Raw genomic sequence first — 25,692 nt, forward strand, 5'->3', positions numbered from 1 at the left:
CTATGGTCACCACAGGGTCAAGATGGAAAGTTCCAGAAATGAGACCAAAGTAGGAATCTTCCAAGAACAAGGCAGGAGAGGAGCAGAGGTGAGCAAAGGCTGCAAACACGGGTCATGCCTGGGGCCATGCCCCCCCCCCCCCAGGTCCCACGCCGGTAGCTATGGCATCATAGGATTTCCACTCAAGAGCCCTGCCAATCTCACAGGCTATGTCAAAATGATCTTGTCCTCAATGACTCAAAAATACCAATCTTCTCTCACACTAAAAAAATAAAAGCTAAGAGCAAACAAAACATTCTATTGTGAGCAGTGGGGCCCCTCTTTCTCACCTGACACAGGGAAGGGCTTTACAGGAAAGACAGGATCACCAGAGAAGGTCCCAGCGTGAAGCTATAGATTCTATGGCCAGAACTAGATCTTCTGAGGCCCAAGCCCAGCCCGAGGCCTTTGCACAGAGAACAGAGGTCCATGAGGTTCCATTCCTTCCTACCAACACCAAAAGTAGCTCCCAGAAGCCAAAGCATAGAACTGGAAAGAACAGCAAACAGCTCTCAAGAGCTAATTATGAGTTATTTTTTCCCAGTATATATATACATATATATTTTTTTAATTTTTTATTATTAGCCAGGGCATGAAACTAAACAAACATGACAAAGTCCTTAGAAGACAAATCTAAATGAACATTTTTAATGGTTAGATTCTAAATTTCAAGTGACAATTTTATTTTTTTATTTATTTAATTTTATTGAATCACTGTGAGATAGTTACAAGCTTTCTTGTTTAGGTTATGATCAAACATCCATCCCTCCACCAGTGCACATTACCCACCACCAATATTCCTGGTATAGCCACCCTTTCCCACCCTGCCTTCACGGCAGACATGATTCCCCTTAATCTCTCTCTACTTTTGGGCATTATGGTCTGCAATACAGATCCTATGAGGTTATCATGTTTGGTCCTTTATCTACTTTCTGCACACATCTCCCATCCCGAATAATTCCTCCAACTATCTTTTTCTTAGTGTTCTCTATTCCAGCTGCCTTATCCCCTTTGCTCATGAGATAGGCTTCCAGCTATGGAGGAATCTATCTGTCCCGTGTATCTACTATCCTTAGGTGTCAAGTGACAATTTCAAATGAATAACTTTGCCATCACAGAAAGCCTGCCAACCAGGAAAACAAATGAGACCAAATTCAAGCCCCAGATTGCTAACTCACCCATCCCTCCGACCTCATAGTACAGATGAGGGAATGAGACCCCCAAGATAATAAACCCCAGGATATAACTGTAAGGTACAGAGAAGAGCACAGACAAATGGCACATGCTTAATTGAGAGCATTTATTCCTGGACCTTGTTCTAAATTCTTTGCAGATATTGTCTTATTTTGGGATTGGGGGATGGAAAGGTCATATCTATCAGTGCTCCTGGATCTGCACTCCGGAATTACTTCTGTCAGTGCTTCAGGGAGCATATCAGACACCAACAATCAAACCCGGGTTGGCCGTATGCAAGGCCAATGCCCTAATCGCTGTACTACTGCTCTGGCCCAAGACTCTTATTGAAGCCATGTAGAACTACATGACTTAAGTACTGCTCCAGTGGGGGAAGTGAGGCCAAGAGCAGCAACATCATTTATTGGATTTCACAGACCACAGAAATGAACAGGCTCAGCACAGGAAGTCAGGTTGTCTGATGTCAGAGTTTTCATTCTTCAACACTAATTCACACCGAAACATGTCATGCCTCTTCCTACTGAAAAAAGTATGACTAGAAATAGCTTTGATCAAGAGAGGCCTTGGTACGGTTAACAGATGAGTAGACAGTATTGTGACTATGTAAGGGCAGAAACGATTTTCCTTCAAGCTACTTCTAACAAACTTGGTGACCTCTGACATATTCCTTAATACAAATTTTCTCTTGTAGAACTAGGGTCAGGAAAACTTACCCACACAGGATGATAAAGATCGTTTTAAAGGGGAGATAGAGATTATTGATGTCACTATTTCCTTTTAAAAACTCATGCTTTAGAAAGCATTATTAAATTTTTATTTTTAAATATAGGGCTAACCTCTTGAAAGAAAAATACAACAATACACAAAATCACTGTATTAGAGATGATTTTTTGTTTTGCTAAAGTATGGACTTTAGTGGAATAAAAACTCTTCCTTACTGAGCTTCCTGAGAGTCTTCCTGTAGAACAGTAGTTCTCATGGAGTGCATCAGAATCACCTCAATGATTCAATAAACTAAAACTTTGGGGTTGTTCCAAAACAAGCTCAGCAGCAGATCTGGGTTGAAACTGAGAAAATATCAAGAAAGCAAGTTAAGCAAACCCTAAATTCTTTTGAGGCAGAGAACTGAGGGAGGGAGGGTTGGCAAAGCATTTAAAGAATATTTAAAACTATTTTTAGAAGTACATCCTTTTAAAAGAAAGAAAAGGACGTCATCATTGGCCTTTACCTGATCTGAATTGGTCATGTAGAGAAGGCTGCTGTTGAACCTTTTCCAGAGCAAAAGGTTCAGCCTGCAAGGTCTGATGACAATCATCAGTTGAGATGAAATGACAGAATTAGAACTAGGGGCAGGTAAATCACCCACCTCTGCAAGTAGGGTGCTTCCAGGAAAAGGCAGATAAAAATATATAAGGGTTCACTTGGTTAAAAAAATAGAAAGTGCACACAGAGAACCAAGATAAATAACAATCTGGAAAGATGAGAAGAATGGTATAAAACCCAGTTAATGAGGTGAAATCCTTCCAGAATAAAATTAGGCAATTGCACATACAGAAACATAATAAAGGCCATAAATATAAAATGGCAAGGAATTGACTGGGTAATGGTATAGTAATTAAAGCCTGGAGGTTCATAATAGACCTCGAACTGAACATTAATCAACCAAAAAGAAACACTGCCTGTACCTGAATACAGTGCAATAGAGTAGGATGTGTGTGCCACACCGAGCAGGCATTCCTGCCGGAGTCTCACACGCAGTAGGACGTGGGGCCACGCTGAGAGGGGAAGGACTGAGTAACAGCAGAAATCACTTCTGTTGCTTCTGTTGTGCGGGACAGAGGGATGCTGGCTTTGACTATTACTCCCCAGGCCAGAGGGGAGCAGGAATGTTCTCCAGCTGAGGATGCGTCTGCATCACACATTGCACTCAACGCCTCTGCTCTCTGCCAGCATCTGTGCTCCTGGGAACAGAGGTGCAGAGGGTTCCTGACGGGCTGAGCCAAGCTGGGGAGGGAACAGTATGTTCCCCTTGGAGCAGCGCTCCTCTGATTTGAGCTTGCACTAGAAAGAAGAGTGTTGGGACCCCCCCCCCTTTCACACACACAATTATGGGATCCAGCTATTGTGGGTGGACTCAAGAATTTACATGTCAAACAAGTTCCTGGACAATGCAGAGGCTACTGGTTGGGAACCACGTTTTATGATCCACTAACTTAAAGCATGCTACATAGGGCTACACTCCCAATGTGCTTCGTTAGCAGACTTCCTATTTTAAGGACATCAATAAAATTATGTGGACGAAGAAATAAATCTGTTTTTTCTTCGTTAATGAATAAAAATGACAATTGTAAAGTGTGGTGTCTTAATTAAAATATGCATCAGATTGAGATAAAATTCATAGAGCACACAGTTTCACAGTTGCTGAGTATTGCAGGGGGAACAGGTGTTTGATAGGGAAGGAGTTTTCCTTGGGGGTAATGATAATATATTGGAACTTGATTGACGTGGGGATTACACAAATTGTGAATGCATTAAATGCCACTAGAAAGCTCTTTTTTCAATGTCCTTTGGTTTCTTTTCCCATCTTATTTAAATACCCCTGGTTCACAAAGTTGTTTATAATGCTTCATTACAGGCATTCAATATTCCAACACCAATCCCATCCACCACTGTTTCCATTTTCCTACCACCCATCAAGTCTGGCCCTGTAGCAGGCCCACAATAATTTATTTTATATTGCTTTATATTGCTTATCACTAAGTGGTTATCAGAATGATCAAAAAATATATCTGTAGAAGAAAAATCCTAAAAATTGCTGTATCTCCCCATGGGTACATTAAGTCCTTCTCTGAGGGTTTACTAAGTTGTTGTTGCAAGGTAAGCCTTCTGAATTAATGTTTTTGGTAGTCAAGATTGGCTGGCTTCAAAAAAAAAAAGATTGGCTGGCTTCTACGTTACATCCCATCAAATCTGATATGGTCCTATTAGAATGTTAGTGTCGTGGAGTTTGAAAACGTCTCTCCAGAAAATGCAGAATATGTAACTGGGCAGACTGGAGACATGGAGGCTGCTTGGGATGTGGGAGCAGCTGCCAGGACTTTGTTAGGGAAGGAGCTGGCCCACCCCAATCCAAAGTCACCCCAGAGGTCTCAGTCCAGAAACAGGGGTCGGAGAAATTTCTGTGGCTAGCTTATTTAAGAGTCTCTGAAACAAGGCCGGTAGGTGAGTAGAAAGCTCATTTTGAAAAGGTAAATTTTATGTTATGTGAATTTCATCTTCAATTTAAAAAAAAAAAAGGTTGATACATGTGGACTGGGAACCAGGTGCAAATTCTCAAAGGTCTAACTTGTTGATCCACACATCCAACAAAGCTGGACTAAGTGTTACAGCTGAGGAACCCAAGCCTCAGAACCAGGGCAGCAGCCTTCTGCTTCTGTAAGGTGGGTGAATGCTGAGTGCAAAGGCAGCTCCGTGATTCTACACCAAGATCTGAACTGTTCCCTGTGTGGCATGGGATGCTTCCCTGTCAGATAGGAGCCCGAGAGATGGCAGTTCAGGAATGGCCATGCCTGAGTTCTCCAGGATGTTCACGGATGGTCACAGCGGCTCAGGGGTGGGGGGCGGAGGGGGGTGAAGGAAGCAGGTCATGTCCACTGGTGTTGAGTGGTGGAAACAGGTTCCATTGCCAACACTAAAGGCAAACCACAGTCTTCCTCAGGTTTCATTTTGAAAGTTCATTTATTTGCAGATATGAATACATCCAGTTCTTCTCAAACCCTTAAATATCTCAGATTACTTATAATCTTACTGTAATGCAGATTCTGATTCACTCGATATGGTTCAGCCTTAGGACCTGTATTCCTTGTTTGTTTATTTTGTTTTGGAGACATACCCAGCTGTGCTCAGGGCTTGCTCCTGGCTCTGTCCTTAGGGATCACACCTGGAGTTGTTTGGGGAACCATATGTGGTGCTGGGATCCAGCCGGCTCTCCACATGCAAAGCTATGGGGTGTAATAAAAATGAATTTCCACTGGGAAATGGATACTGAATGCAGGCAGAGATGCCCCGCTGCATCTCGAAGGCAACACAAGCAATAAATCACAAGATCACAGGGCAGGATTTCACTCTCAACCGCATTACTGAATACCATGCCTTACTCACTGCGCTATGCCCCAGCACCTGTATTTCTAGCCACTTGTATTTCTAGCCAGAGGATGCTCTTGCTGCTGGTCTAAGGACCATATTTTGAAAAGTGAGGTACAGCCTAGCCCAAATCCACCATCTATTCTACCCCATCCTTTGATTAATTTGCTTGTTCATCAAGTACTTTCTTGAGCATTTACTATAGCTAAATACACTGATCGAGGCTGTAAATATACCCACGTGAAAAAACAACACCTTTAAAGGTTTCAAATCTATGTTTAAGACACGGAGGCTGGGATCTGAGACTGAGTGACTTGGACTTGCTCTCGACATCTTCTCTGTATTATTTGCATTTCTTTATGTTTTGTCAAGTACAACTTTCCATGCCCAAGATACACGTGAGAAGGAATGAGTAAGACTTCCTTGAATTCAGTCGCGCAGGAGAATAAATGGATTCCAGCCTTTCTTCTGAGGCATCTTTTTAACAGTCCAAACCAGAGATGAAGCTACGGGGTGTAATAAAGATGAATTGCCACTGGGAAATGGATACTGGATGCAGGCAGAGATGCCCCGCTGCATCTTGAGGGCAACACGAGCAATAAATCACAAGATCACAGGGCAGAATTTCACTCTCAACTGCATTACTGAATACAAATGCCAGGCCAGCTCCATCAATGTGATGCAGAGACACCAAGAAGCCTGGTGATGACAGTTTCCATGGATAAAAATTCTAAGTTGGACCAGTTCTCCAGCCTGGTTTCTTCTCGAGGAATTGTCACCACTGTCTTCATAGTTACCGTGGTCTTGAAGCCTATTCACACTCCACATATATTGTCTGAAACAAATCTGACTATAATTCACTTTGCTAAACAAACACACTCTGGGAGAGATAGTGATAAAATGAACTCCTGTAATCACATTACACTTGGTTCTCTCACTTAGCTCATAAATTTATAAATTCACTCTGGCTTGGGAGGAAAACTGTAAGAGGAGGGAAAGATGATGAGCTAAAAAGACTTCCCATTCCCCTTGTCTGGACAATCACACACTGGCCTTTTCAGAAACGTTGTCAATGTGAAAAATGCTCATTTTTCGATTACATACATAATAAAATGTGTGGCAATGACAAATTATCTGATTAGAACCTCACAAATCAGAGCAGACATTGTTTCACCTGAAGGTATTAAAGATATCTGAGAAGGAATCTTTGGCAAAATCTTGTTTTTGAAACAAAGTACCTTTCCACTCCTCATTGAAGAATCCCCAATGGTGAAGCCCCTGGCAGAGACACTGTCCTCCGGTCACCCAGGGTCCAGACCGGTTGGTTTCTCTGTAGCGGAGATCCCCTCTGCCTCTTCGCTAACTCCTCTGCCCCTGCTCCAATATGCCTGCATTTTCCTTCTCATAACTGCATGAAGTCTTGGGCACTCCATTCCTTCACAAGCCCTGAATATCATTCTCAGAGCAAGCCCCACTTTCCAGCCCCTGTACGCTGAAGTGCACAAATCTGCTACCCTGAGAGGGCTGAACCCAAGAGGCCCCAGAGCCCGTCTCCCTGTTGTTGGTGAGCTGCACACACAGTGACCAAAAACGCTTGGTACTAAGTAAAGCAACTGAATAAATGGATGGGACAGCACAAGACTCAAGTGTGGGTGCCACCTGGCTGGACTGCCCATTAAGCATCAGTGTCCTTCGAGACATGGTTGCCTGGTTCAGTCCCATGATGCAACCATTCAGCACCTCTCTGGGCATCTCCAGAGCGGCAGGAGACTTGGCTGCCCACTCTGTGTAGATCCCCATTTGATTAACCATGAGTTTTCTCCACAGCTCCTGTGATGCTTCCAGTTGCTTCCAGGCACCCTCTCAAGACTAGACTTCCCGTATAGTGTGGCATGTACACAGACTCCAGGCGGGGGCTGACTTAGAAATCGAGTCTCCCATAGGGGCCAGATGTGCCCTCTGGCCCACACAACCACCAATACTCCCAGTACACGTTGAGAAGGCACCTCTCCCTGGATCAAAGGCTGTATTCCAAAGGCCCATTGAGGTAAACACTCAACTTCTTCGTGCATGGTGAAAACAAACAGTCCCAGAGTGTTGGAGAGTGTGGAAAATACCCTACTCTGTATGTTTATGGGAAATGCTTGGGAAGGATTTGCTATAGAAATTTCCTAAAAATGCTGTGAGAGTGAACCAACAGGGGGAAAAAAACATCTGAGAGGCAAGGGAGTAAAGTTCCAGGGCACAGAAAGGGCCCACCATAGGTACTGCATGCTGGCCCGCTCTTTACCAAGAACAAGGCTCTGGATCAATGAGACTAGCTGGGGACAGGGAAGGGGCCACCAGCAAGGGGGCCTTCAGGGCTGGCTTCCCATGGAGGAGGAATGGAGAGAAATCATTCCTGTTGGCAGGGTGACAACAGTTGAGAGGCTGACTCTCCACTGGGTGCCTAATGGCTACCGATTCTTCAAGTTTCCAAGTCCAGTTGTGAATGAAAAGACACTCCACACTGTCCTAGTCTGATCAGAGAGTGCTAAGCTATGTTAAGATAGTTCATGGAAACTATCTCAAATGCATTCATAGAAAACACAACTCAAATGCATTCTCTTAAGGCAAGGTCAATGAGGACCTTTTTCTTCATCACTTTTAGCTGAAAAGTATCTCCAAAAACATAGAAGGCAGGGGAAGAGGCTGGTGCAGGCCAAGCAATGAATGTTTACGGTTCTCCCAAAGAGCACCTGGACTAGTCCAGAACTGTCCTCTGGGATATAGCGAGTCCCTTTGGTGCATATGTGGAGTATTCTGGGGACTACAGAGAAGCTGGACAATCTTTCTTCCACTGAGAGGAATGATAACTTTAAATATTCAGGGAGCCAGTAAAAGATAGAACCACATACCTGACATCTAGAAATGGTTCCCAGCACTGAGCCCCAGCTAGGCTTCAAGAACTATCAAGAATGGCCCCACAACAATAAATAATCAGATAACTGAATCAATCAATAAAAGGTAGACCAATCATTTTATAGTCATAATATATAAGAAAGATTTTACTTTTTCCTTTATTTCAAAATCCTGTCTTTTAAGAATGAAACAAAAAAAGACATCTCCACCTTGAAAAGCAAGCCAGCTGTGCCCATGTGCGCACGGATGCCAGGCTCTCTCCTCACTCACATGCTGTGTCTAGACCCCTCTCTCTAGCCGAAGGTCCTCCTGTCTGGACCTAACCGGACCTGCGAGACAAACATCCCCTTCTAATAACTGCCATGCTTATTTTAAAACTGTTGACTTTAGGTATACTTCTACATATGGAAACAGCAAATCAAAAGATCTGAACCTTAAAACAGATTGTTAAACCATCATCTAAAATGCTTATGTCATGCACATTTTACCAAGCAAAAGGAGAGAGTTCCCTGCCAAATCATTTCCACCGCCAAATCCAGAACACTGACACCACGGAATGCTGGTGAGGCTGTGGAGCCCCAGGAGTGCTCACTCTCCAATGGAAGAATGCAAATGAGGGCACTGATTTTCAAAGATAGTTTGGGAGCAATGATAGCTCAGAGGGGTGAGTGCAGGCTTTGCCTGTGGAGGGCCTGGCTTCCGTCTCCAAGAGAAGCAACCCTAAGCACCAAAAAGCAAACGGGTAAGTTCTTTCTACTGTTTTAATAAAACTAAAATCCTCTTCCATGTGGTTCTGCAATTCCACTTACCGGTATTTTTCCCAAGGACTGGAAAATATGTCCACACTAAATTTGTATGTGGGATGTTTATTGCAAATTTATTTGTAGCTGCCAATTCTTGAAAGCAGCCAAGATATCCTTCAGCAGGTGATGATAAACTGTGGTAGAGACAATGAGATTCAGTGCTAAAAGCAAATGAGTTACCCGCTGCAAACAGACATGCAGGAGGCTTACGTGTAAATTACCAAGTGGAGACAGTTGAACTGAAAAAGCTCCATACAATGTGATTCCAACTCTCTGACATGGTGGAAACAAAATCTATGGAAAGAATTTTTCATAACTAGGAAGTTACCCAGGGATGCTGGAAGTGAGCAGTGAACAACAGCCAGCTTCTCCACATGCTCCACTGGAATATGACGCAACAACAAGAATGAAAAGTTGAGAAGCAATTTGGGATACCCAACATGGCTGCTCCCGATAAAAACTAGCATGAGACAAGCTTTTCACAGCAGGTACCGGGAGATACCGAGCCAACCTTGGGAGACATACAAATGGACAATGTGGACTCAGAGAAAGAAGATACCACTGATTTCAAGCCAAGATCCCGAGAGAGACACTGTTTGTTGGCTTCTTATACTCTAATAAGTGACTTCTAAACAGGAAGCTTCTTCAGTGTGAATATGTGTGTGTGCACGCATATATGAGTGTAAATTAAGTGTATGAATGATGTGTGCATGAGTGTGTGTAAGTGTGTGAATTAGTATATGAATGAGTATGTATCACTAAGAATGTGAGTGCAGATATGTGAGTGTCTGTGAATTAGTGTGTGAACAGATATCTGTATAAACGAGTGTGTGTTAATGTGCTCACCTGTGTTTGAATGAGACTGTGTGTATGTATGTGTGTACAAGTTAAATAAGTGTATGTGAATTAGTGATGAGTATGTAAATAAGTGTGTTTTAATGTGCGCACATGTGTGAATGAGTGTATATATGTGTGAAGGTGTTTGCACATATGTGATCAGTATCTATGAATATCTGCGCATGTGCGTGAATGAATGTGAATGGATGTGTGTGAATGAATTACCTGTGAATGTGTGTGTTGGTGCCCATGGCCCCTGGCCACTCCAGCAGAGTTCAGCTCCCACAGTGTCCAGGGAACAGCCTGCAGTGACAGGCAAGTGCAGACGTGGAGGGGTGGGGGCACATCTGGGCCAGTGGCGACACACAGATCTTGCTCACAGTAAGCGTGTCTACCAAGCAAGCTTTCTCCCTAGCCCCCTGTTGGGCTTTAAAGTTTTAAAAAAAGGCAAAAAAATAGCCATCAGCTTGAGCTAAGGCCAATGTGGACACCTGGTCTAGGCTCCCACAGAGCTAAGGCCAATGTGGACACCTGGTCTAGGCCGGTAGCAGGGAGGAGTGGAACATGGCACTGAGTTCTAAGCCTTTGTCAACTCGCAGGCCAGATCCAGCACCCAAGGAACTCGGAGGTCATGATGCAAATACATGGGATGTGCCTGGACCCCGGTCGGCCTCCCTCCCTGGGGGATGGATGGGCCCTTCTGAGATCAATGCAGGCCTGTGTGGAACAGTGATCTCATCGAAGCCTGAAGCATTCCATTCAAATCATTGGTGTTGGCAGTCAGAAATGTGCCTCCAGTGCAATTAGTAAATCTAATCACATACATTCGTGCTCTCAGGGGTCCCGATTGTTTGGCAGGAACAGCTTGCTTATTCACAATCAACGAAATTAATGCCCCTATTTTTAAAACATGAAAAAGAAAAAAAAAACAAAATCAAGCCTCCAAGCTGCTGCGGACTATGGTCGAATAAAGAATAGAAATTAAAAGCAAGGACTGAAGTATTTAAATAAATTATTAGACAAAGAGTCATTTGAAAAGCCCCAGCAAGGTTGAGCCCTGGGGTGATTGTTATTCTAAATTGAATCTGTGCTCCGATCACCTAGAAGGAAGCGTCATTCAAATGAAAAAGGTCCCTGAACACGAACAGTGTGTTTAACTGGCAACATATAATTTCATTAAAAACAATTAGGAGCCAGTGCAGCAGTTGCAGCTCGGGACAAGGGGAGGAGAGAATCTGTCAGCAGGACAGGAACAAAAGATGATGTGCTGGGGGGAGCCTCTTCCTGTCACTCGCTTCATAGTCGGGGTTTAATTACACATCACAGGCACTGTCCTGTAATTATGTCACTTGGGAAACTGCCAATTTCCCCCAGGAAATGTTAAAAGTTCCTTAATTTATTTTAAAGCTTTGGCCTCACCTCCTTCAGCAGCTTTCTCGTGCCTATGGGTACAAGGTCCTAGGTGCCTTTTGATGCAGGCTGGCAGCGGATAAAGGTCAGCTGTGTGGTGTTAGACTTCCACCTTCAGACACGGCTCCTGGGGCCCAGAGCTCTCAAAATCTGAGCTCACAACATCCCTCATAACGTCCACTAATTTTTTTTCTTTCTTAAAAAATGGACAACTTGAAGTCCAGAGAGAGACAGCATAGTGGGTAAGGTGCTTGCCTTAGATGCAATATACGGGAGGGCAATGCCCTGCACCTCACTTGGTCCCCCAAGTCCCAGCAGGAGTAAGGAGTAAGCCCTGGGCACGGTGGGGTAGGATCCAAAGCCAAAACCAAGACCAAACAGAAACAAGTACAACCCAAGGGTCTGAGAAGCACGCTGAGTTCTTCCCCACTCTGGGGAGGTTGAAATTAAGGCCCTTGGATCTCAGCAAGGAAATAAACACCAAGCACAAGATTAAGTACCTGCTCTCTGGGAGCTGACAGCCAGGTAGGAAAGGTAACAAGCCTTGAGCACACATCTGTGAGACCCCCAGGGGAAGGGGTATCAATCAGGGATCACTGTACAGGCGGTGGAAGGGAAAAGGCAAGAACCTTCCAGTACCTACTGTGGGCTGACAGCACAGTAAGAGTTTCTCCAACCTCTTGCAGACCACCATTAGCAGAGTTTTAGTCAAGTGTCAGGAGGAGAACAGATGGATGAGGAGTCCAGAAGGATAGGAAATGGGGATGCTTCCTCAGAGAGAGGGAACTGGTCAGCAGACACTCAGCTCCCACTCCCTTATTGTTACACTGTAGCAGAGGAGCCTTACAGGGTTGAAACCAGAGATGGCTGGAGGAAAACCCCCAACCGGTGGAGGGACACTGGAGCAAACTATTTGGACTTCAGTTTAGCCGAGCGTTTCCCTGACTGTCTGGCCTCAGCCCATACCCCTGAGCTCTAAATTTCCACCCATATCAGATGGAAATAATGAGAGTGCCCACTTCATATTGGTACTGTGAGAATAAGTATGAAAATAAGTTAGGGCCCGTGAGAGCATGTAAGGGTCTGGGCACTTCCTTTGCAGGTGGTCCAGACAGTTGGATTTCTGACACAGGACTAGCATCCTGAGCACGTGTGGCCTGAATTGCCCCATGCACTCCCCCCGCCAAAAAAAAAAATTAGCAAAGTTGTTCTCACTGGAAGCCATGTGTATGCTATTCTAATTATGTCCATACTCTTTGAAATAGAGAAATAGATTCCCAAACTGGGGTCAGAGAAATGGTAGCTGAGACACTTGCCTTGTATACAGCTAACCCAGACAGATCCCTGGCTCCAGCAGGTGTGACTTCTGAGCACACAGCCAGGATTAAACCCTGAACATCACCAGGTGTGTCCCCTATATCCCCCAAAATACACGGTTCTTCCAGTAACTGTGACTTTGAGGTGGGATTCCAAGAACAGAGATCTGGGCACTGGACAAAGAGGGTCTAAAGTGTCCTTCTCTTCCCAAATCTAGGAGCACTTAGGAAGATTATAAATAAGGGCAAGTAACAAAATACAGTCCAAGTCTCTGAGATTGCACCCTTTCACACATTCTATCACCTCATTCCAAGATGTTCCCAAAGAACACCCCGGAACTATTACCTCAAAACCCAAGTCTCCCCTGCACACTTGTGACTTAGGTCTAAGTCAGTGATTTTTCCACCTTTTCTTTCCTTTTTTTTTGAGCCACACCCACACCCAGCAACACTCAGGGGATACTCCTGGCTCTGCACTTAGGAATTACTTCTAATGGTGCTCTAGGGGTCCTATGGAATACCAGGAATAAAACCCGGGTCGGTCAGGTGCAAGGAAAGTGCCCTACCCAATGAACTATCGTTCAGACCCATCTCACTTTTTTTTTAAAGAATTACTGTTTACTATGCATGCAACATGAAGAGGAAGACTCCAATGAATGGTTTTGAAACCTGTAAACACAGCTTATTTCTTCATCTGCTAAAAAAATGACAATGAAATAAACTGAGAAACAATACTTTGAAACAAATCTAAAACTGAGAAAACAATTATTAGATATAAATAACCATCCTTTCCCACAATTGTGTTTCCTTGATGTTTCATGAATATTTCTGTCCTGACTCGTCTAAAATTAGACACAGGCACATGCCCTGCCCTGAGACAAGGCACTGCACTGGAGCTCGAGAACTCAGCTCTTTAGAAACAAAGACATACAAACAGACAGGAGGCTGAAAAGCTGGAGACTACGAGACACTGTGGTCTGTACTGCGGGGCTTGAGTTTATTTCCAGAATCTCGTTTTTACTTCAATTATGAGAAGCATCAAGACTGGCAATTCCTATAGTTACTCTGCAGAAAAACCTAAGCAGTGAAATAGTTATTTGATGACCAAATAGTTATTTGGTGTTACCCCAGCAAATAACACTTAGATATGGGGTTAGGTCTATTCAATTCAGCACTGACCCAACACTAGAATTTGTCTAGGAAGCATTACTACTGTCAGAAATCACCGAGGGGGGTAGGCAGAGCAACAGTACAGCAGGGACGGCATTTGCCTTGCACGCAGCCGACCCAGGTTCAATCCCCAGGTTCCCCGAGCACCACCAGGAGTAATTCCTGAGTGCGGAGCCAGGAGTAATCCCTGAGCATCACCAGGTGTGGCCCCAAAACAAAATAAAACCAAACCAAAAAAATCACTGGGATGAGAAGGAAGGTCCAAGTAATTCTGATTGACTTTTAAGCATGATTCTTTATAAAGGAGTGAACTGTTTACCTCTTCAATATGGAAAACAAAAAAAGTACCTGCAACATGTTATAACTAAATCGATGTGCCCAGGTGGTTAGAGACTATCAAATATCACAAATCGCAAATCATCCTGTTATTCGTCGATAGCCTCGAGCAGGCGCCAGTAATGTCTCCTTCATCCTAGCCCTGAGATTATATTCAAGGCTCTTTAGGAGAATGAGACCCATCATTGGTATTTGGCATATTGGGTACGCCACGGGGAGTTTGCCAGACTCTGCCGTGTGGGCAGGCTACATTCGGTAGCCTGCCAGTTTGTCCAAAGTAGGAATGAGATAATAAGATGTCATAATAAGATGTCGCACGGCCACAAATGCGGCCGCGCGGTTCTGGGAACTGGTTTTTATAGTCTCAGAGACTATAAAATCAAATAATATAGAAGGAAACAAGGGGGAAAAAAGAGTGGGAGCGGGGTGGGGAAAGGAAGCATGGTCACATCCAGGCCCACTCCCCTCCCCATGTGCTCTCCTACTGCCTGCCCTCTGGCCAACAGCCCTGTCCCTCATAGACTAGCACCCATCTGGCAGCTGGCAAACGCTGGGGCCTGCATGAGTCACTGAGGGAAGGATATGACTGTCGGAGATTTCTCTATTAGATGTTTTTTAGTATCTGAAATAATGGACTGATTTTGTTTTACATGTGAATTCTTTTTCCTCTATAGATATATAAGCAACAATACAAGCATCTCATTTACAAGCATTTCTCTTTTATGGTCATACATTTCAGTAGCTGATGGGATGTATTTAGGGCCAGACACTAAATGTGTAAGACCGGCATAGTAACTGACCATAGATTCTGAAGTTCCACCCCCCCCCCATCTTCTCCAAAACTGCTGCATGACACTACACTGAAGGCAAATGGTTATATTTGAAATCTGGAGAACTTTGCAAGGATACTTCTCACCAGACTTGATTCTTGATTCATTTAAACAGCATCATTTGACTGTCAATTAAATATTTGATCATAAAACAATATACAAATGAAAGAGTCAGCCATAGTTTTCAAAGGACTTACAATTTAATAAGAGGATGTGCTGCTGCAGATAACACTATGGCAAAAGGAAAGATGTAGTCGCTCATATTATTTACTCACACCAGCAGTTCTCAGGTCTTACCCCTGGGATCACTGGCCTGGAGGGCTCAAGGGACCCTATGGGGTGCCAGGGTTTGGCCGCGTGCAAGGCAGGTCTCTTGCCCACTGTCCCAGCTCCCCAGTCTTCATCTCTCTTACTTTAAGAACTGACTTTCCGGGGCTGGAGTGATAGCACAGCGGGTAGGGCGTTTGCCTTGCACACGGCCGACCCAGGTGGGTTCAATTCCCAGCATCCCATATGGTACCCTGAGCACTGCCGGGGGTAATTCCTGAGTGCAGAGCCAGAAGTAAACCCTGTGCATCGCTGGGTGTGACCCAAAAAGCCAAAAAATTTTTTAAAAAATTAAGAATTGACTTTCCAACATCCTAGATATAGAAAGATCCTAACTGAATACAGGTGATTGTTTGATGATTCGACCAGCTTTCTGAACCTCCTGATAAACCCTCTTTGACTCTGAGAGCTCGCCTCCTCACTGCCAAGAACTGAGCTCTCACGGCTATCACACTCCCAGCACGGCAAAGGGAGGTCAGGAAAGAAAACAGCTGGCCAAAGACATAAGCCCAGCTCTCTCCTGGCAGTGTGGCCGATGGGACTCTCTCCCCTCTCTATGTCATGGTTCCTAAGTCTACAAAATCTACCCAAAAGCTTCCAAAATGATGCTTAAGTAACACATAGGCTCTTTCTAAAGATGGAGCTCATCTCTGGAGCAGGTTTAGAATGTTTCCTACCCCACACTTGGCACTCATTTTCTCTCAATCAATCAGGGGAAGACAAAGACTGTATCAATGAATTAACGTCATCTGGAAACCACTCTTGTTTTCCATGTTTCAAGTGCTTGGTGGGAGGGTCCTGTTCAGACTCCACCAATATCTCCCACCCTGCGACTGCATCTTGGTGTCTGCGAGTCAGCATGACTCAAACACCAATCGGGAGCCAAGCCACGTGGGCTTCTCAGGAAAACCCAACTAATAATTAAGGATATCAAGAAATTTATTGTGTGTTTTAAATCCAAAGGTTTGATTTCCTCTGGAGTCAATAATATCTTAGAAAGGAGATGGGAACTACCATTTCAAGGTATGCATGTGCGGGATGGGGGTAGGTGAGGGCAAATCAAAAACAAAATAAACATCACACACAATTGCGTGTGAGATAACAGGGTCATGAAGTGACCAATATGTCACACTCCACATTTCACAGACAACCTTGTGGGGCCAAGTTGTAGTGGGAAGCATTGCCAGAAAAAGTGGAAACAATTCTACCCCAAGTAAGAAAGACCCAGACGTCTGAAATGCTGCTGTCTGGGAGTTTCCTTCTCCTGCACAGTGGGACACTCGGTGCCACCATTCCTCCTTTTGTTGGGCCCATTCCAACATGGGGCCATCCCTTTACATTCCTGCTTTCCTCCGCACACAGACTGATTCAAACCCTGCTGAGAATCGGGGCTGTCCATCAATGCATTCATGTCACAACAAAGAAGATCCTGATGATTCCTAGGAGTAGATGGGCATGAAGGTGGACATGGAAAGGGGCAGAATACAGAAAGTGTGTCTCAGGGGGCCTGTGCTCTGTTGCCCACACCTCTCTGTCTTCTAGATTTGCACACTCTGCAAATGTTCCCTAAGCATAAGGAATCTGGAGGTCTCCAAATGCTGAACCTTCCGAGCCCTCCGAAATAGGCAACTGGCTTCATTAATGCTATCACTGGCCTCGTTAGCTCAAGACAGCCATCCCTTCTTCCTCCGCAAAAAAAAAAAAGAGAGAGAAAAGAAAAGCTCAAAAAGAACACTCACTGTCACTGCATTAGCTCAGGGTACCAACAATCCTCTCATTTCCCAAATTTATTTTTGCCTCTAGGCTTTATTTCTCACATTTGTGTTCTGGCAAGAGGGTGAATTTTCTAAAATAAACTATTTTTTTAATTAAAGAACTGGGATACACTCTTAGCATCTTTACTAGACACTCTGAAAAGGCTTCACTGCCTTTTGGTCCAAGTTCAAACAAAGACCTTATATGAACTCAAATGTCCCCAAAGGGCCCGAGAGATAGTATAATAGGTAGGGAGTTGTCTTGCATGGGCTGATCGTGGTTTGATGCCCAGCACCACATGTGATCCTGCAAGCATCACCCAGAGTGATGGCTGAGCACAGTCAGGGGTAAGCAGTATAAAAAGTCCCTAGAGAAATCGTCCATATTCATATCTCAGTTCACGACCATATGTCAGGTAAGATTACTAGGTTAGAAAGACTGAGGAGGGGGGCTAGACAGAGTGGGTTATGGAACCTTTACTTCCTGGACAGCCAGCATCTAGAGTGGGAAAGCTCCCTCCAGGGGGTCCTGTAACGTCTGTTATCTCTGCTGCCTCTCCCGAAGAAGATCCCTAGAGCTAAACCCACTTAAAAAAAATTTTATTAGTGGGTTGGAGCGATAGCACAGCGGTAGGGCGTTTGCCTTCAGTGCAGTCAGCCTGGCCAAGCCGGGTTTGATTCCTCCATCTCTCTCAGAGAGCCCGGCAAGCAACCGAGAATATCTTGCCCACACGGCAAAGCCTGGCAAGCTACCCGTGATGCATTCAACATGCCAAACACAGTATCAAGTCTCAAAAAAAATGGAGACGTTACTGGGTATGCTCGAGTAAATCAATGAACGATAGGAGGACAGCGCTACAGTGCTTTTATTAGTGAAACACCATGAGGTGCAGTTGTAGACTTGCAAATTTTTGTGCTTGAGTTTCAGTTACATAATGATTCAGTGTCCATCCCTCCACCAGTGCCCATCCTCCACCACCAATAATCCCAGTATCTCTCCCTCCCCCCTTATCCCCCCCATCCTACCCCCGTTATCTCCCATTCCCCTTATCCCCCCATCCCACCCCACCAAAAGGGAATGGCAGGGCATTCCCTTTTGTTCTCTCCTTTTGGGTGTTGTGGTTTGCAAAAGAGGCAATGAGTGGCAATCATGTTTGTTCTATAGTTTACTTTCAGCATGCATCTCCCATCCTGGGAGGGTCCTCCCAACACCCTTTACTTGGTGCTCCCTTCTCTATCTGAGCTGCCTTTTCCCCTAGCATGTGCGGCTGGCCTCCAAGCCATGGAGTAAGTACCAGGTATTTATCTCCTGGTACTTAACTATTCTTGAGTGTTAGTGTCCTATTTTGTTACTTTATATTCCCCAGATGAATGCAATCTTTCTATGTCTGCCCCTCTCTTTCTGATTCATTTTACTTAGCATGATACTTTCCATGTAGTGCCACTTGTATGTAAATTTCATGACTTCATCTTTTCTAACAGCTGCATAGTACTCCATTGTGTAGATGTACCAAAGTTTCTTTAACCAGTCATCTGTTCTCGGGCACTCGGGTTTTTTCCAGATTTTGGCTACTGCGAACAGTGCAGCAATGAACATAGAAGTGCAGATGTCATTTCGACTGTCCTTTTTTGCCTCTCTGGGATATATTCCCAGGAGTGGTATTGGTGGGCTAAACCCACTTTAGAGACTGTCGCTCACATGCCTGCTCTGTCCCTTCAGTCATGCAGCTCCCACTGACTTGCTTTAGCTTAGCCCAGTTAGGTTGGAACAGACAGGCAGCCTTGTAAACGATGGCCTTGCTCCTCCTGTGACTATGGATTTAAGACAATAAATATGGAATGTGGAATAGGGAATGAGATAAATATGGAATGTGATAGACAAGACTGTGAGCCCCTGGTCCCATGCATTTTCCTTCTTAATGCTCCCAGCACCCCTGCTTCACACCCAGTCACCAGGGCTAGTTCCCTGGAATCACTGACACCATCCCCTGTCTTAGCTCTACTTCAATATCCTTACAGAGCACTGGCCTTTATGTCACAGTTCCCTCTCCTTGGAGCACTTTCTGGACCCCTTCCCTCACCTGACTGCCTTGACCCAATAGGCATCAGAGTAGAAAAACGTCCTCCAGGGAGTGTCCCTGGTTTGTCCTGCACATTTATCAGCTGTGCCCTCTCTGCCCCTGGCACTTCCCTCTCCAATCAAGATATGCTGTTACAGGGATTGGGGTGTGCTGCCTCTTCTCAAGTCCTGGCCTTCTCTCTCCTGCTTCTGGTCTGCTTTCCACAGTCTCAGCTGATCCTGGGCGTCCTCCTGGGCCCTGGAGAGCTCCTCAGAATGGAAGAGCTCATAGAGAGACCCCTGCTGACCCCTCTAGGGAGATGCTCACAGAGAGACTCGGATGGCTCCTCCTGGCTGAGGGCAAGAGAGAAACAGTCAAATGATCCTGGGGAAAGTCGCCCAGCCTCTGCAGAAGCACAGATCCGAGGGGAGGGGGTGAGGAGAGGGCTTAGGAACATATAGGAGCATGTGGATGCAAGAGCTGGGAAGGGTGGCCTGGAGGGGGAGTGTCTGCGTGTGGGTATGTTTATGGAACTGTGTGTGTGAGGTTCCTTTCAAAGCTCTCCATCTGGGGCTGGAGAGAGGGGACAGCAGGGAGGCCAGATGTTTGCACGTGGTCATCCCACACTCAATCCTCAGCACCACACAGAGCTGCTGAGTGCCACCAAGAATATCCCTGAGCGCAGAGCCAGGAGTAAGCCCTAAGCGCTAACAGCAGAGGCCCATAACAAACAACAACAACAGCAAAAACACATCTTTGACCTCACAAAAAAAATAAAGAAAAAAACTGGTCAATGCTATTTTCACATAAAGTAAAAGACTTCTTGAATGAAAGATAAATAACTGTACTCAGAATATCTGCCTGTGTATTAAAAAACAAAATTTCATCAAAATGGAAATTTAAAAAATAAATCTATGTTTAAGTCTCAGAAGATACAACACCTAGTTCCCAACTCAAAGTCTGACTGTCAGGAATGATTATTTTCATGATTCAAATCATTCTTTCACTGACAGTGGAATCTTGATTTTCAGGTAGCCCAGGACCCTTGGGAGCTCAGAATTCTGATCCAGAGTCATTCATTCACATAAAGATGTTCTAGTATTCCATCCAACAGCTGAGTCACCCAAAGTTAAATAAGACCCAGGAAAGCAACAGGAAAGGGGCACAGTTGAGAAAATTACAAAGATCTCAGATGTAAAACTTTCTAATCAATAAAGGGAAGTGTGTGTGGGGAGAACACAGGAGACAAGCTTTTCTTTACAAAGAGGTTCTGCTTTTAAGTAACCATCAGACATAAAGTTCTGTCAGGTTGCTTTGATATTAATTTCACTGATAACAGTTTAGAGAATGCACTAAGAAAAATATGCTTAAAACATTAAATTATTTTTCATTAGACATATGCTGCTTGTGCAATTAACAGCATATCCAGCATTGGTAAGCTCTATTTTTAGAAACAGTCATCCACAAACATCAATCAGTTAATGCTAAATTCGATTTTTATTTGACTTCCTCTTTCCACATTCAACTCTCAAAATATTAATTTACTTACTGTGAGAGCAAATTACATTCCTAAAAAAATCTGTGCAATAAATATATACACAGCTAAGTCTAATGAAACTTTTAGGAAAGATCAATTCTCTTATGGAATACGGCATTTTCACCAAGTACCAAATCCCAAACCATTCTGAAAAATTGCATAAAAGCCTCTCCATAACCAAATTATAAATGATATTTCAGTAAAACCTGAGGCGGGTCAAACTGCAAGTAGAGAAAAACACAGAAGGTTTAAATACAGAGCTAGGAAACTCAGAGAACTCCTTCAACTCTTTCAAATGGGCCCTTGATGCGAAGGACGATTTTCCACTGTATAGACCAACTGCACTGAGCAAGAATCACGGTTCTGGGTGATTAGCAGCCATGGGGGTAAGTTTACCACCTAGGAAACACACCTGCAAATTTCAGAATGCCCTGCACATCCTAGGAATACTGGTCCCATGGAGAACCATCCACCCAATCTCCCTCATTTACTCAAGCTTAGATGAAAGGACTTGGCCACATATGTATCACCTGAAAACAATGGCACCAGAACCTGGTCTGCAAGAGGCCAGAAGCCTCACTGAGAGGGTCCCCACAGAGAACATGACCGACTCTTCCTAATTCTAAGCCCAGCTCGCTCTGTCTGCTGTGGGAACTAGTTCAAATACCTGAACCGCTCTCATTCACTCCCTCCACACACGGGGTCTCCCTGAGAACTCCGGGCAGCCATCGAATGGCAGCCTGGAGGGCTGGCTTCTTGTCACATCACTGGAGGCAATTCCTACTCTCCCACACCTGCACTGACCTGGGCTGTGGTTGCATCTGTGCTTGACCTTCTGCCCCCCACAAAGGAATCCAACTGCAGAACAGGAGTTTCACTGAACTTCCAGGACCTGAGAGAAGCCCTGTCTCTCCCTCCCATCTCTCCCATCTTCCTCTTCCTTGTGTTTCCTTCTTGCATCCCAGGTAGTAAACCGAGTGAAAACAATATCAGGGCAGCGCCCAGAGCATTACCCATTTGTGGGTAGATCTAAGGGGTGCCCACTGACACTGGGATCACGCACGGTTCATAGATCCTTTCCTTGCTTTTTATGACTATTCATCATAATTTAACAAGGAATCATACAAAATACTTTCCATTCTCATTTTCAAAATCATATTGAAAGGTTAAAAATTCCTGTTCAAGGGCCTGGGATATGCCTCAAGTCGTAGAACACAGGCCAAGTATTTGCGAGACTCTAAATTTGATCCCCAGCAATCAAATGAGTCCTGAGTACCACCAAGTATGGTCCTAGGATTCCTAGGGTTCCACCTGATGAAGCTCCTAAAACTTCACTGCCATGCTCCTAACTAAGTTAATTTTGATTTTAACTGAGTTACAAATGTCAAAACTTTGGGTCCTTCATGGAAAGGTAATCTTGCCAAATGCCTAAGTCTGAAATTCAGACAGAGCAGCTGAAGGGGCCTCCTACTTACCCGAGTGTAGGCGTCCTGGTGGTGCTGGGCGAAGTACAGCATGTTGTCCAGGGCTAGCATCCCAGGAGGAGTCTGGGTAAAGTCCATGGCCGGGTTGACATGGTTCTAGGGAGCAAGCAAAACGGGTTAAGTTAACACCAGCAGCTTTGACCAAGCACCCAAGCACCGAAGTTCCAAGATGGAAGAGCCACCTCATCCGATGAGACACGCTTGCTACTCCCCTAACAACTTCCTGATGCAGCAACAGGCACTTCTTTCTACAGGTGCCTCTAACACACTTCCAGAGTGGGTTAACACACTCGGCTGCAGAGCCAACTGGAGGGTGTTCTTAGATGTGTGGAAGAGGGAATCGGGTCAACACTGGGGAGGCAACACTGAGGGAGAACCAACAGCATGTGGGATGCATCCATGCTACTGTTGCTGAGCCCAGAAACTAAGGCCAAGGAGGACCGCTCACTGTCCGCATCTGGGCTTCCTCCGGATGGACACAGCTGTCCATCAGCTTCGTGACCTGCTCAGGTCACTCAGCTGCAGGCCGCTGAAGCCTCACGGAATCAGAGGTCTGCCTCCCAGGTCACAGTCTTCCGCGGACCCCACACAGCACTGAGAGTCGGAAGGACAAAAGAAGAGACCGAATATGGTTCATGAGTTCACATCTCACACTGCCTAGTAAATGCCGGGAAGGAAAGCCTTGCTCAGAATTGCAAACTGTTCATCAAAAATGATAATTAAGATCTGTTCTGAAAATTCATATCCAAGTTGCAAATGAATGAAAGTCGTTTTTTTCTTTTCCACGAGTGAGGTGGAAAAAATGTAAAATAAAAAGAAAATTGCATGTGTCTACACATTATTGCTTTGTTCCTGAATACTTCTCAATTAAAGCTGGAGGGGCCAGAGATTAGGTACAGTGGGTAGGGATCTTGCCTTGCATTCAACAACCCAGTTTTGACCCTCAACATTCCATACAGTCCCCTGAGCCCCACAACAAGTGAATCTGAGCACAAAGTCAGAAGAAAACCCTGAGTACTACCAGGTGTGGCCCAAAACGCAAAACAATAATAATAATAATAACAGTTGGAATATGTTTTGCCATTGAAATTCAAGCTCATGGTATTTTCTTTTTCTAATTCAAGTCACAGAAATCCTCTGCTCAAGGTTCAAGTAACCCACATGTTCCTTGATTATTCAAGAGTCAGTTTTCCACACTGACTTTTTATGAGCTAATAAACATCTACAATTGCAAGCAGTGCTGCTGCCTGTGGTCATAGTGCCTCCGCTTCAAGCTAGCTCCTGCTTCTATTTCTGTAGTAAGCTAAGTCAGTACGATCACACTGACACTTCACTTGAGTATGTCACCCTGATACATTAAGATACTGTAACTCAATATCAAATGAATTCTGATTTTTTTAAAAAATGTAACATCTCATAAAATAAGTACAATTTACAAAGGAAAAATCCTGCACCATACCCAAAGCAGGGTATTCAGACTTCATTTTATATACATTTAAATGGTGATATTGGCTTGCATTTAATAATGGGTGGACATTTAAAAATCAAAATGCTAAAAATAAACTATCAGAGACATAGTCTAAAAAGTCAGCTCCAGGGCAGGGAGCTAGTTCACAGGGTGGTGAATGTGCTTTGCATACGTGAGCTTGGACTTAATCCCTGACAGCCCATGTTCCCTTGGGGCACCACTGACAATGACCCCGAAATACAGAGCTGGGAGTAACCCCGAGCCCTGCCAGGTGTGACCCCAAACACAAACACAAAGCAGGGGGTCATGGGAAAAGTGAACCAGAGAGAGAAGGACAACACCAAACAACCTCTCTCCCATGGACTGAGGTCGGTGTACCAGTACAGGGCAGGTGGGTGCCGCATCAGGTTGAACCTGGGTCTGCTTGGCAAATTACCCCCAAGCACCATCACGTGCAGCACTTGGGGGCCCGGGCAATCCCAGTACCACTTCCCAGTCCTGCCACTGAACCACCAGCTCCACAAGTAAGAGAGGGCAGGAGTGGAGCTCACTCGGTGGCAGGGCCCCAGGTTTGGTTCCCAGCACTATGTGGTGGTGGTGGGGGGGGGGGGGGGAGAACGAAAAAATGGAATAAACAATCACTTAATCCCCGTTATTCATCGATTTACTCAAGCGGGTGCCAGTAACATCTCCATTCATCCCGGTTGCGTGCTAGCGTAGCCCAGTGGCATCTGTTCGTTCTAGGAACATGCAGAGCCTCAAACCGATCATTCAGGGTCTTGACAAAGAAGTCTGACCATCTTGTAGGTGGGCGTCCACGCGATCTTTTGATGTCCCATGGAATCCAATCAGTAATGGCTCTAGTCCAGCGGTTGTCTGTAAACCTCATTACATGTCCAGCCCATCTGATTTTTGATGCCTTGGCAAATGAGACAGCGTCCCTGATTCTTGAGCGTTAACGAAGATCAGAACTCCAGATTCTATCTCTCATTTGAGTGAATCGTGATATTCCAAGCATAGCTCTTTCGATTCCTCTTTGAGAGACCCAAATAGCATTCTCATCCTGTTTTCGCAGGGCCCAGGTCTCTGAGGCATATGTTAATGCAGGAAGAACAGTGGAATCGAAGAGATGTGGTCGTAGCTGGAGGTTCTTTGTCCTCTTAGTTATTTCTTCAACGCTCTTGAAGGCATTCCAAGCCGCTCTCTTCCTCCTGCGCAACTCAGGTGCCAGGTCATTCATCATGTGGATTTCTCGACCTAGGTATATATAACTGTTGCATTCGGAGATGGTGGTTCCGTTGAGAGTGAATAGAGCGTCAGGAACAAGGCTGTTTCTCATAAACATTGTCTTCGTAAGATTCAGCTGTAGTCCGACCTTTCCACATTCACGGTCAAAGTCAGTCAGCATTTGTGCCGCTTGGCTGATGTTTGGTGTTATTAGAACGATGTCATCAGCAAAGCGGAGGTGGTGTAATTGCTGACCATCTATCTTCACTCCCATGCTTTCCCATTCCAGTCGTCGCATGATGTTCTCAAGGGTGGCACTGAAGAGTTTTGGTGAAATGGTATCACCCTGCCAAACCCCTCTCTTGACATGGATGATTACTTCTTTGTAGAATGGTGAGATCCTGGTAGTGAATCCGTAATAGAGCTCACGAAGGATCCTGATGTATTGAGTTTGTATGCCCTGATTGGCTAGGGCTTCTATGACTGCTTCCGTCTCAACAGAATCAAAGGCCTTCTTTAAATCAATGAACGTTAGACAGAGCGTCATCTTGAACTCCTGAGAAACCTCAATGAGCTTAGTAATTGTGTGGATATGGTCGATGGTACTGAATCCTTTTCGGAATCTGGCTTGTTCACATGGGAAAAAGCAATAGTTAATGATATTCTGGTTAACAGCTGTGGAAAGGTGCAGGAGAGAGCAGAGTGGAAACCCAGAGACTGAGGTGGTCGCCAGGGGGTGTGGTGCTCTGACACTCGGCTGATAGCTATGCAGACCTACTATAATGCAGGGTGTCTCATTCAGGAAGAAGAAACACGTAAGTCAAGACTGTCTAACATTCCCCGTTCTTTAGAAATG

At 44.8% G+C, this 25,692-nt stretch overlaps 1 protein-coding gene across 2 annotated transcripts in view; it reads right to left on the reverse strand.

Annotated features, from left to right (window-relative positions):
* Positions 1 to 25,692, reverse strand: part of ELMO1 (engulfment and cell motility 1) — a 488,584-nt gene that overhangs the window by 273,266 nt on the left and 189,626 nt on the right. For both annotated transcript variants that reach the window (XM_056118196.1, XM_056118195.1), the window contains one exon: positions 22,133 to 22,237. In XM_056118196.1, coding sequence (XP_055974171.1) covers positions 22,133 to 22,237 — 105 coding nt within the window. The remainder of the gene's footprint in view (positions 1 to 22,132; positions 22,238 to 25,692) is intronic.

The sequence above is a fragment of the Sorex fumeus genome, unplaced genomic scaffold (genome assembly GCF_029834395.1).
Source record: "Sorex fumeus unplaced genomic scaffold, SorFum_2.1 ptg000037l, whole genome shotgun sequence".
Classification (NCBI taxonomy): domain Eukaryota; kingdom Metazoa; phylum Chordata; class Mammalia; order Eulipotyphla; family Soricidae; genus Sorex; species Sorex fumeus.